Source organism: Xenopus laevis, chromosome 7L (genome assembly GCF_017654675.1).
Source record: "Xenopus laevis strain J_2021 chromosome 7L, Xenopus_laevis_v10.1, whole genome shotgun sequence".
NCBI classification, from domain to species: Eukaryota; Metazoa; Chordata; class Amphibia; order Anura; family Pipidae; genus Xenopus; species Xenopus laevis.
In genome coordinates, this window is record NC_054383.1 from 130414907 (window position 1) to 130428900 (window position 13994).

The window sequence follows — 13994 nt, forward strand, 5'->3', positions numbered from 1 at the left end:
ATTCCAACCTAGAGGTGAACCTTAAAATTCCCTAACTGCGTCTAAATGGTGTCACAGTGTACTGCCTTTGCTCTAACTGTCCTGTTATATTTAACATCTGCAATACCTTGCCTCTGTGGATCTCTGAGTATTAACCCTGTGGATCATTTGTCTTTGACAAATAAACTTTGTTCTGTTTTGTTGCTGCAAGAACCTATTGGCATCCTTTATTTTTAAGCACAGCAGCATATGTGAGTTGTAATTCAACTACACCTTTATGTTTTTGAAAGCTGGAAAGAGTCAAAAGAGAAAAAAACTATAAAAAAATATATAATGAAGACCAGTTAAAAAGTTGCATAAAACTGACCATTATATTACAAACTCAAAGTTAACTTAAAGTCACACCACAATTTTAACACTATCAGCACATTACAGAGCTTTACTGGGTGCAGAGTTCTACAAAAATCGCACCCCACCATCTGTTCCTCTAAAAGCTAAAGGGAAGCGAATCTAGAACCAAAATTACTTTTTAAAGAAATGCATCTCATGTAGGTGTCTTTTTTTATGGTTCCCCTTTAGGTATTAATAACAGAGACAATTTCTGTTTTTCAGAGTTCCAAGTAACATACCATAAAGTCGATCTTTCCAAACACCACTAGTCTCTAGTACAAATACCTGGTACCATACCTCTAACCTTGTCCACATGGTCCATTGCAAATGGTCAGTTAATTCAGTCTTACACTCCCCTTAAGCTCCCAGGTCCTGTCTCTTCCTACCATCTTATTAATTAACCAGCAGGAGGGCTATAGGAGACCATAAGGTAGTGTAGCCGGTAGCCAGAATTTGCAGTGGTTTATTAGTAAGATATGTGTGAAAGTGACATCTGAGCCAGTAACATATTCATAGAATCTAGAGGGAAAAAAATGAAAGGTAATGTTGGCCTTTAAACACTTTGATTTCCATATTTACCTTAAATGGGTGATTTTTATAATAATATACATATATAAATACACAAATTTAGAGCGCTGACAAGGCCCCATCTAGAATATGCCATACAGTTTTGGTCTCCATCACTCAAACAGGACATTATTGTATTAGAGAGGGTACAGAGAAGGGCAACTAAGCTGGTAAAGGGAAAATCTTAGCTATGAGGAAAGACTGGCCAAATTGGGGATGTTCACGTTGGAGAAGAGGCGCTTAAGGGGTGATATGATAACTATGTATAAATATATAAGGGGATCATATAATAATCTCTCTAATGCTTTATTTACCAGTAGGTCTTTCCATCTGACACAAGGTCACCCATTCCGATTAGAAGAAAAGAGGTTCCACCTAAATATTGGGAAGGGTTTTTTTTACAGTGAGAGCTGTGAAGATGTGGAATTGTCTCCCTGAATCAGTGGTACAGGCTGATACATTAGATAGCTTTAAGAAGGGGTTGGATGGTGTTTAACAAGTGAGGGAATACAGGGTTATGGAAGATAGCTCATAGTGCAAGTTGATCCAGGGACTGGTCCCATTGCCCAACTAACTAGCAGTTAGGTAGGTTAAAAAAAGTTAAAAGGTTGAACTTGATGAATGTGTCTTTTTTAACCTACTTAACCTACTATGTTACTATTTTAATATAACTGTACAAGAAATAAATGTGTTTAATTCACTTTCGTTGTAGGATGAAACAAAGATCTAAGGCAGCTTAGGGGCAAGCTCTATAAATCAGTGAGGATGAGACTACAGATCATGGAACTTCACATTTCCACAAAGGGGATATTTCTGCTGGCTGCTCTTCAAGGTAAAACTTATATCCCACCATGCCAATAACACCCATCCAGAATCTGCTTACATATTTAAAAAAAAAATATTGCAAAAACTCATTACTGTATATTAGAAACATTTTTATTTTGCATGAAAAATGTTTTCATTAATTAAGTAGACACCCCTTTAGCTCATGAAGGGGCATATTTATCACAGAGTAAAAACAAATGAATCTCCACTTGCATATTCAAAAAACGTATTTATTTATGAAAGAGCTACTGTTTAGTGTTTAAAAATGCACTCTCAGAGGGGCATTCATTAAGGGTTGAATTGAAAATTTGAAATCAAATTTTCCAATTTTTTTTTATTGTCAAAACCCTCAAATTCGAATTGTGAATTATCCAAACTCAATTTGAGTTTTAATTCGAATTTGAATTTCGAGATGTATCACACTCTGGCCCTTTAAGAACTCAAATTCAACTATTCGCCACCTAAAACCTACCGAATTCATGTATAAGTCAATGGGAGAGGCCCACAGACCAATTTCGACATGTTAGTAGCCTTTATTCTCCGAAAGAAAACTTGAATCGAGTTTGGTCTAATTTGATTCAACTCAAGTTTTTGAGTCGGTAAAATTGGTGTGAGTTTAAAATATTCTATTTTTTTTATTAAATAACCCCCCAATAGAATTTTGAATATATACGAATTTAATAGAGTTTAAAAAAAACTCTAAATTCTAAATTCGACCTTTAATATAGCTGCCTCCCCGCGTTGACCAAGACATTCAGTGGTTGCTTATTGGTGTCACCAGCAGGGTTAGAACAAAGACTCAAAAATAGGTTTCAAGCTTTGGGTGACAATTTAAGATGCCATGCCTATAAATTGGTTCAGTAACCCTATGTGTAACTTGTTATTAGAGCTTTTTGAAAGCGCAGCTAAATTCTACTTCTCTAATACCATGAATGTCATGAAAGTTATCTAAAGATCCAAATATACAACGTATGAAGGGAAAATAATGGGCTAAAAAATCTGAACACCTCGAAAACCTCTAAAAATTCGAGTTTTTCTGACAATCACGACAAAAATCATAAAACCTCTAAGTCTGAATGGCTAAAAAAGAATTTCAATAGGATAAAATACAAAAAAACTTTAATCCACTTGCCAAAAAAGTGAGCATTTATTTTATGAGATCAAAATTTGACACCAATTCACACCACATACCAATGTTTCAGGGAGGTGTGTTACTCAATCCCTTCCTCAGGTGTAAATGACCACAAGAATCCCCACCTATTTATACAGAAAGGCAACTGTGCCACCAAGTGTCCATCAAGAGGTAGTGCATGTACTTAAAGGACCAGTAACATAATTATTTTTTAAAAAAATGAGTTTCTTTTTAACTTTTAAATCACAAAGCTTTTATTAAGAAATTACTTAATTAATTACCGATTCTCTGCATACGCTCCTCTTCAGAAACGGCGTCAGGGCGACGATACATTGTGTGGCCCTCAATTTCCCCTCCCTGCCTTCTATAGGAGATAGCCAGGGAGGAGAAATCAAACCCTGTCACCGTTTCTCTACCTTCCTTCTCTTTTTCTTTCCTTTATCTGAAATGAAAGAATCAGGAGTTAAAGGATAAGTAAACTTTTAAAATAAGTGAATGTAAAATTGATGAGGGTGCTTTTCTAAGTATTTTTGTAATTTACATTCATTATTTATTTATTTTTTATTCCCAGATATTAAAAGATAAAGGATAATATGAATGGATTTTGTTACAACAGCGCCACCTGCTGGTCATTTTCCCACCAGTCTGAACACCAAGTAGTCAAGCAAGTTGTCAGGAGAAAGAAAGAGGCTGCTCTGATGTTCTTCTGCTTAGGAAAGATTGACCAGCAGGTGCCGCTGTTGTAACAAAATGAATCCATATTAAAGGACCAGTAACATCAAAAAAATTAAAAAAAAAAATCGTTAGTACACATCAAAAAAAAAAACACCACCACAAATTATAATTTAAAATCACAAAGCCTTTATTAAGAAATAACTTACAGAAACTGCACTTCCTGTCCTGTACAGAAACGGCGAAAGGGCGACCATCGATGCTGCTGGGCTCGATTTCTTCTCCCTGGCTACTCTACTGACAGCTTGTGAAGGAGCAAGATGGATGCCTCATGCCTGCGATGCGATGCAGTGACTGCTCGGGCCCCCTCCTCCTCCTGCACTATAGATGAGAAGCGCCCACCTGGACACTGGAGGAAGCGGTGGTAGTGGAGGCTGTGGAGGGAGCTGTAAACCAATGTTGGCAGCGGCAGCCGCTTCTCATCATCAGTCACTGGCCAGGCCCCCTCCTCCTCCACCGCTCCCTGCCCTGGTCGCTCCTGCTCCGTTCCCTGCACATGAGTGATTATTTCGATAGTGTTTGTATCTGCCTGCATTCCGTTTAGCTAACAGACCTACGTGTGCCTTATAGCTGTACTGTGCGCTGGATTAGCACTGGGCGCAGGAGCAGAGGAGGTGCAGCGGAGCGGGGAAAAGGAATCGCATCCAGCTACAAGGCTGCCAACATTGATATACAGCTCCCTCCACCGCCTCTACTATCACCACTTCCTCCAGTGTCCAGGTGGGCGCTTCTCATATATAGTGCAGGAGGAGGGGGGGGGCGAGCAGTCACTGCATCACATCGCAGGCATGAGGCATCCATCTTGCTCCTTCACAAGCTGTCAGTAGAGTAGCCAGGGAGGAGAAATTGAGCCCAGCAGCATCGATGGTCGCCCTTTCGCCGTTTCTGTACAGGACAGGAAGTGCAGTTTCTGTAAGTTATTTCTTAATAAAGGCTTTGTGATTTTAAATTATAATTTGTGGTGGTGTTTTTTTTTAGATGTGTACTAACGATTTTTAAAAAAAAATCTTTTGATGTTACTGGTCCTTTAACAGCACATGTATCCTTTAATATCTTGGAATAAAAAATAAATAATGAATAAATGTAAATTACAAAAGTTCTTAGAATAGCACCCTCATTAATTTGACATTCACGTATTTCAAAGGTTTACTTATCCTTTAATCACACATAGTACAATTGAAAACAGCATCAGAGATTATAAGAAGCATTTGAAGGTCACATCCTCATTCAAACCCTTATTAGACATATTTAATTTCATAATCCAATGTAACTCCCTCAATCAATTGATCAATTGTTCGATAATTTGCCATCGTAATTGACTCACATTATGTCTACATTCAGTAAAGCGTTTGCTGATACTCATGCCACTTTTTGTGCCACTTCTTACATTGCTTCTTTTTTCATTCAAGCGTAGCTGTATCTGTCTACAGGTCTGGCTTACAAAGGCTAATCCACTTGGATAGATATAATTATTAACATGTATTTATTGAGCGCCAACATATTGTGCAGCACTGTAGATCATGTTCTTCGACAGACAAGTGAAATATCCTTTTATCTCCTTATTAAAGCCTTGTGAGGGATGTATTATGTTAGAACCTTTAATAATGCTATTACATTTCAGAAAGATAGGAAAGAAAATGTACCATGCTGCAGAGTTCCCAAAAATCATAGCATCGGAGCCAATGGGGTATTGATATGTCGGTTCCTCCAAATAATCCTCCAAATAGACTCACCTGATTTCTGTATATCTATATTTACTTTCTACAGCTAGTCTGGCTCCCATATTGTGATTTTTTATACATTCTACTGCACAGGAACATGAGTTAACAGATGTTTATGAAGATTCTCATTCATCCAGGTCATGGTACTGTATATTTGTAGAAACAAGTCAAATTAACTGGATCTGCTGTGAGCCCATTATTTTTTGTTGTGTCTGTACCCACCAAACACAGGTGAGATACCACAAGCAACATCCCATTAGTGATCAATGGTGTCGTCCTTGTGTAGTAGAATGATGAAAATTCCCCCACCACTCATGTGTGTAAGAGTCTATAATCAGTGAGGTTAGCATGAGTCAGGCATGATACATATTTACAATACCTTCCATATCATTCATAGTGCTGTACATCGCTACTTGAGATTTATACATTACAGTTATTTGGGCTGTAATGCTAAATGCTTTTATGACTTCATTGCGGAGGTTTCACTAATGTTCTTGTCTGTTGCTCAGGTTGGTTCCCAGGATCAGAGTGTCAGGATTATTACGCTTACCTCCCACAGTACATGAAAGCACTGAAGGGATCCTGTGTGGAGATCCCCTGCACATTCAATATGGAGACTACAGACTTCCAACTGGTTTGGTACAGGGATGAAATTGGATTTGACCCAGAAATCTTCAATAATAAAAACCCATCCAAAATAAATGAAGCATTCAGAGATAGAACTTTCCTGGTAGGGAATAAGTCAAACAGCTGCTCCTTGAGGATTGATGATGTGAGACACAGTGAAACGTATTATCCGTGTATAAATGGGAATATAAACTGTGATCAGTACAAAGGATATAAAAAAGTCCTTGTTCACATCTCAGGTAAGATACCCTATGGGAAAAATAACAAAGTTTACAACCACAGCTACTCACATAATTCCACTCACAAAATTAACAGAAACATATTTATGTGTGAGGTGGGGGCTAATTATCTTTAGGTACACATGCCCAGCAGTTTTCAAAGGCCAATTAAACATAACGTTGTTCCTTCTGTAGGAAAAAGAGTTACAAATGGTCTGGTCAATCTTCCCTTTTAGCCATGTTCATGTACGCACATGCACGCAAGTGTTAAAGTTAGTTTTGAGCTTTTCCAACAATGCAGCATCTTTCCACCCAGGATTCCAGTGACATTGTGGTTATGAGAGGGAGAGCCACATGATTGCAGCTGATTCACTATAATTAATGCAACTGCTTGTGCATTTTGTCGAAGGCAATTGTGCTGAAGTCCACATGGCAAGTGACATTTGTGCACAATTCTTTAGTTGCTCAGTTGGGAAAGGAAGGCAGGAAAGACTGAGCAGCACAAAGAGCAAAAGCCCACCCTGCCTTCCATTCTGGATTGATTGCTGCTGCTCCAATTGTTGCAGGGGAACCCTAGAACTACCACTGCATCAAGACCAGTTGGTAGATCCAGGGTTTCCTTTACAGCCAGAGTACAGCACCTTATGAATCAGGCATCACTTACATGCCAAACACCAGAAATGACAACAGGTGGATTTCCCTCCGTTTTTATCCCTCAGCACAATTGCCCCATGCGCATCACCAATAAGAGGAGAACATTTCAGGACTCTCAACTGCTCTGGAACCCAGAAGGATTCTTAGAGACAGAAATGGACATTGTATAGGCAAAGGCTGCATTGGGAATCAGGCTGTGAATAAATGGCCAGAGATATATTGGAGTCCGAGTCATAGGCAGAAGATCCAAGCAGGTTGAGTTGAATATTCAAAATGACAAAGAGAGATATCAGAGGATGATCAGGAACAGTGGGAGAGATGTTATAAGACACGTTTACAAATTCAGCATATAGTACAAAGAGCAATTTCCCAAACAATGCAGTATTTTACCCAGAAATGTGTTTCATGTTAAAGGAACAGTAACATTAAAAAATTGTGTTTTTAAGTAATGAATAAATAATGTAGTGTTGCCCTGCACTGGTAAAACTGGTGTGTTTGCTTCAGAAACTCTTCTATAGTTTATATAAACAAGCTGCTGTGTAGCCATGGGGGCAGCCATTCAAGCACAGGATACACAGTAGATAACAGATAAGTACTACTATAGTTTATATAAACAAGCTGCTGTGTAACCATGGGGGCAGCCATTCAAGCACAGGATATACAGTAGATAACAGATAAGTACTACTATAGTTTATATAAACAAGCTGCTGTGTAGCCATGGGGGCAGCCATTCAAGCACAGGATACACAGTAGATAACAGATAAGTACTACTATAGTTTATATAAACAAGCTGCTGTGTAGCCATGGGGGCAGCCATTCAAGCACAGGATACACAGTAGATAACAGATAAGTACTACTATAGTTTATATAAACAAGCTGCTGTGTAGCCATGGGGAGCAGCCATTCAAGCACAGGATACACAGTAGATAACAGATAAGTACTATTATAGTTTATATAAACAAGCTGCTGTGTAGCCATGGGGGCAGCCATTCAAGCACAGGATACACAGTAGATAACAGATAAGTACTACTATAGTTTATATAAACAAGTTGCTGTGTAGCCATGGGGGCAGCAATTCAAGCACAGGATACACAGTAGATAACAGATAAATACTACTATAGTTTATATAAACAAGCTGCTGTGTAGCCATGGGAGCAGCCATTCAAGCACAGGATACACAGTAGATAACAGATAAGTACTATCATAGTTTATATAAACAAGCTGCTGTGTAGCCATGGGGGCAGCCATTCAAGCACAGGATACACAGTAAATAACAGATAAGTACTATTATAGTTTATATAAACAAGCTGCTGTGTAGCCATGGGGGCAGCCATTCAAGTACAGGGCACATAGTAGATAACGGATAATGTAGAATCCCATTGTATGCTATAGAGCTTATCTGTTATCTGCTGTGTAACCTGTGCTTGAATGGCTGCCCCCATGGCTACACAGCTCCTTGTTTATAGAAACTATTCAAATAGGAGAGGGGGTGGTGGTCAGTACAATTTTCCAAATGGTTTGTGTCTGATTCCTTAATGGTTCCTCTGTGCTGCAACTGCTACAAACGATCCAAGTATAAAAGAAGGAAAAGTAACTCCAGCAGTTTTACTGCAAACATGTATACAAAACGGGGCACATTTACTTAGGGTCGAATATCGATGGTTAATTAACCCTCGATATTCGACCGTCGAAGTAAAATCCTTCGACTTCGAATATCAAAGTCGAAGGATTTACCGCATTTCCTACGATCGTACGATCAAAGGAAAAATCTATTAAATCCTTCGAATCGAACGATTTGAAGGATTTTAATCCATCGATCGATCGATTTTCCTTCGATCAGAAAATTGTTAGGAAGCCTATGTGGACCTTCCCCATATGCTAACATTGATGTTCGGTAGGTTTTAGGTGGCAAAGTACTTGGTCGAAGTTTTTTTTAAAGAGACAGTACTTCGACTATTGACAACAACAATAGTCAAACAATTTTTAGTTCGAATCGTTCCATTCGAAGTTGAAGTCGTAGTCGAAGGTCGAAGTAGCCAATTCGATGGTCGAAGTAGCCAAAAAAAACATTTGAAATTCGAAGTTTTTTTTCTTCTGTTCCTTCACTCGAGCTAAGTAAATGTGCCCCAACATGTTTCGGGTTCAATACCCTTTATCGAGTGAATCACTTGATATAATGTATTGAACCCGAAACATGTTGTGTTTACCACTACCCGGAATAGAAGGTCGTTTATAGAAACTATAGCATAGTTTCTGAATTGCAAACAGTGTTGGGCAACACTACATTATATTTTTATTACTTTAAAACATTTTCTTTTTTTTTGTGTTACTGTTCCTTTAAGTTTCCTGTGCCTCAAATGATGTGGTAATACATGCACTGCTAATCACAATCATTACACACCAGCAAGTTGCAGCAAATAATTCAAGAGTGGTGATGACACCATTTCCAGTGTGCCAATGTCAATATTGTTTGCTGTTGTAGCTATTGATACAACGTGCTTGTGAAACTCAGGAACTACGTCTTCTCCCAGTCTGGAGATATTTTAAGGGTTCCTGTATGTGAAAGTATACACTTGCTCAGGTTGGGTGGGTGCAGTGCTAACTTTGTGTCTATGGCTACAATTACCTTAGTGCTTGCTGTCAATGTCCTCTCGGTTTTTCAGCTCTTTTAGAGCGTTGCTCTAACTGTTCCAGTTATTCATGCCCTTACAGAGAGAATGGTCACCTACAATTAGAAAAATATTGCTTTAATCTAAGTCAATTGTGTCAGAGATTATTCAAGTTCAAGTTCATTCTTTAAATTACACACAGCCCTATATCTGTACAAATAAATTAAACAATATGTATATCATTTCTCAGATACCCCAGATAAGCCAGTACTAAAGTTGCCCACCAATCTGACTGAAGATAAACCTGCCCGTATCACCTGCTCTGTACAACACACCTGTACCCACAATCCCCCTGTACTTGAATGGAACAAAGTCGGCTTTAATAAAACGGACTGGAGAGAAGAACTTGAGGAAGGAGTTTGGAGATTTGTACATGAAATGGTTTATATCCCAACCTATCAGGATCATGGCTCTCCCATTATTTGCAAAGCTAATTACAGAACAGGACAAGTCTCAGAAGAAACAGTCACCTTAGATATTACATGTAAGTATCACTTACTTTAAAATTTCAACATGTATTAAATGTCTTTTTCAGATCTGTATAATCTCAATACATTGTAAGTATACATTTTTTTCATGTTCCTTGTTGCTGCACATTACGTTACAACTGTCTATGGTTAATATACATCCCTCCACATATTGCCATTATCTTAAAAGCTTCTTGTACTAAAATGTGTCATTCCTGAAACCAAGGTGGATAAATAACTCCAGGCTAAGTAACCCAAAAGATCTCTCACTTAAGTTATACTACTGCCCATTGGGTACAGAGACTGTGGTATGGCAAATATATCATGCTATAGCCTATAGGTCAAGTAAATCTGTTGTAATGCCTATAAAAATACTGGAAGGCTTGAGAAAGGGCTGAAACATCGCCTGGTCTTTGACCTTAATAAAAACACCTTTTCACCTTTTCAAAAGGAAGTGCTCTATGCCATAAAAATAGTGGAAGAACATTAGGTTAAAAGAACACCTAATGGATTGTGTCTGCTATGGGCTGATTCCAGAGTTGATATCTCTCAAATCCACTGTTTTTGCTAGGATTGCAGTGCCAGCAGTTCATTCAGGAAGACTGATTAACCACATTTCATAGCATTATACAGCATTCCTCCCCTATGGTGTGTAAAAGAATGGCTATTGGCTGTGCCTCTGGATATTTGCAAAGACTAGTTGCAATCAGATACAGCTGCAATTTCTGTTTCCACCTATTCCCTCCTGATGATGACCTGCTGATCAAGGCATCTTCAGAACCCGTCACCATCACCTGCACTCACTTGTGCTGGGGATGTTTGAAGATAAATTCATTGTCTGGTGTGACCCTCAGGTCTTTCATGAAGGACACATCCTACCCTTTTTACAAGAAGGGTTGCACAAGGACTTAGTACTGAGTTCACTCAAGGTGCAGGTCTCTGCATTTTCGATCCTTTTTTTGGTGTCAAAATTCACACATTCTAATTTTAATCCTGCAATTGCAGGGCTGGAACTAGTGGTAGGCAGAAGAGACAGCTGCCTTGGCTCAATGATTGGGGAGCACTGGGCAACTACCTCTTCTGCCTACTCCTAGACTGGACCTGGCACTAGACTTGCACCCGAGAATGCCCCTGCTGCGCATGCATGTATGAAAGTTGTTGCCGTGGATGACGCCCATGCGCTTGTGAGCGCTGCTGCCACAGGGCAGGGGGGCGAGCTGCCGGGCCCTAGTCCTTACTAGACCAACAGGGTAAGCCCTTACAATAGGAGAGCTAGTCATTCAAGACAAATATTAGTCAAAAAGTATGTCCTAACAAGAGAAAAAAGATTGAAAAAAGAGCAGGAGGAATGGAAAGAGTTCTTCTCATGTGTCAATCATTAAGTAGCAAAAGCGTAGGAAAAGCTTTGATGGCAAAGCTTTTTTTTTGTGTACACTTGATACAGGGCCTAGCCCGAATCATACAGGGGTTATTTACGAAACCTCAAATTTATCTGGTTGGCTTTTTGGGGCAAAAACTTTAATTTTTTTATGGAATTATTATACCCCGATGCTGCAAAAAATCCTGAATCCCAAAAAAAATCGGGAAAGAAGTCAGAAAAAAAATCATACGATTTGGGTTGTTGCTCGATTAGGTTTTTTCCTATCCGATTTCTTTGAGTTATTTTATTAATAAATAAGGCAAAATCTGGGATCGGAGTTTCGTCAAGCTTCTTTCAAATAAATTATGAGATAAATTTGGATTTTAGTAAATAACCCACATAGTTTACCTGTGCAATAAAACAATGCAGTCAAGGTTTATTGCTATGGCCTTTTCATATGCTTTAGCTAATTAATGATTGATTCCTTTTGGAGATCGGCACAGGATACTCCATGGGAAAAGCTGAAAATGTTTCAACTTGTGTTCTACTGTCACCCACATTTTTTGGAATTTTTCCCATGTGCATTATGCATTAGGTGATGTGTGCTTTGCAGGAGGCTGAATTGTACTTATACTTGTCACCCCAGTTTATGCCAAAGTGGGAGGAAGTCAAAACATCAGAGAAGGCAATGTCCTGGAACTTGAATGTCTCTTCTTACTGACCAACTTGTCATCAACCCAGTACAGCTGGTACAAGAATGGAATCCCCTTGAACAACAAGACACAAAGGACACTGAGTATATATGATGTTAAGGAATCTCATTCTGGGAATTACAGCTGTAAAGTGCACAAACAGGATGGAAATTTCTCCTCTCTATCACTTACTGTTACAGTCACACGTGAGTATGTGTAATGCTTATGATTTAGGCTAACAGTGTAAAAAAAAGGCTGTCCTTTAATAAAAAGATGTAACTGGCCAAACATTAAGGGGCACATTTACTTAGCTCGAGTGAAGGATTCGAAGTAAAAAAACTTAGAATTTCGAAGGTTTTTTTGGGTACTTCGACCATCGAATGGGCTACTTCAACTACGACTTCGAATCGAACAATTCGAACTAAAAATCGTTCGACTATTCGACCATTCGATAGTCGAAGTACTGTCTCTTTAAAAAAAACTTTGACTACCAACTTCCACACTTTAAACCTACCGAGCATCAATGTTAGCCTATGGGGACCTTCCCAATAAGCTTTCTAAGCTTTTTTTGATAGAAGGAAAATCCGTCGATCGATTGATTAAAATATTTGCAGTATTTGCGGTAAATCCTTTGACTTCGATATTCGAAGTCGAAGGATTTTACTTTGATGGTCGAATATCGAGGGTTAATTAACCCTCGATATTCGACCCTTAGTAAATGTGCCCTAATACATGGCTCTGGCTAGATAATCTTGGTTAGATTTATTCATAACATTCCCTCTTGTGTGAGCCATCTTTGGTCTGTAACTATGTCTGCTTGATTAAATTCCCCCCCAAATTTCTTCTTCTTTAATTTGTTTCTCATTTATGCATTGTAGGGCTTGATGTTATATACAGCCTATGCTTTAACTTTAAACACAACTTTGCACATTTCTAAGTTACTTTGTATTGAATATGAGTAGATATATATTAAAAAAAAAAATCCTGCAGGTCAACTTTTATTCACAATTATCAACATTATTAAAAGTTAATTGTATGCGCTAATAACTATGATATAATTGGTATCACTGAGACCTGATGGGATGAAACCTTTAACTGGGCTGTCAATTTATTTGTGTGGTTGAGCATTTAGGGAATAGTGATCATAACATGGTCTCCTTTGAGATTCTGTTGCAGACACAACTCTATGACGAAGAAACAAAAACACTAAACTCTAGACATGCAAACTTTGTCATCTCTGCAACATATATACTGTGAAACGCTTATAACAGGGTTAAACATTCAAGAAAAATAGGATGTATTTAAAATGCTGCTTAATAAATATACATGTCAGTATATTCCCCTTGAAAGCAAGGAACATTGTCGCAAAGCAAAACCTTTGTGGTTTGACAGAATTGTTGGTGTCGAGGATGGTAAGAAAAGATGTGCTTTTAGGGTTCCAAGTTAGATGGGAAAGCTGAAACATTTGTCAGGTATTATGAGATCAATTAATCATGCAAAAATGCTATCAGACAAGCTTAAATTTATATGGAAAATTGCATTCTAGCAAAGAGTAAAATGAACCAAAATTTTTTTTTAAATATGTAAGAGGGGGTCAGTTGCTTGATGAGAACAGAGATAAAGCAGAGATTCTGAACTGTTATTTTTCATCTGTCTAATACAAACTAGGAAACAAGTAATGAAGGTTTCCTTCTAAAATATTATTAAAGGGATCCTGTCATCAGAAAACATGTTTTTTTCAAAACACATCAGTTAATAGTGCTGCTCCAGCAGTCTTCTGCACTGAAATCCATTTCTCAAAAGAGCAAACATATTTTTTTATATTCAATTTTGAAATCTGACATGGGGCTAGAGATTTTGTCAATTTCTCAGCTGCCCCTGGTCACGTGACTTGTGCCTGCACTTTAGGAGAGAAATGCTTTCTGGCAGGCTGCTGTTTTTCCTTCTCAATGTAACTGAAT

The 13994-nt window shown here is 38.3% G+C and overlaps 1 protein-coding gene across 1 annotated transcript in view; it reads left to right on the forward strand.

Moving 5' to 3' along the window:
• Positions 1-13994, forward strand: part of LOC108697062 (B-cell receptor CD22) — a 32453-nt gene that overhangs the window by 8432 nt on the left and 10027 nt on the right. The window contains exons 2-5 of the mRNA XM_018226733.2: positions 1649-1768; positions 5856-6212; positions 9705-9998; positions 11988-12239. Coding sequence (XP_018082222.2) covers positions 1702-1768; positions 5856-6212; positions 9705-9998; positions 11988-12239 — 970 coding nt within the window. The 5' untranslated portion in view covers positions 1649-1701. The remainder of the gene's footprint in view (positions 1-1648; positions 1769-5855; positions 6213-9704; positions 9999-11987; positions 12240-13994) is intronic.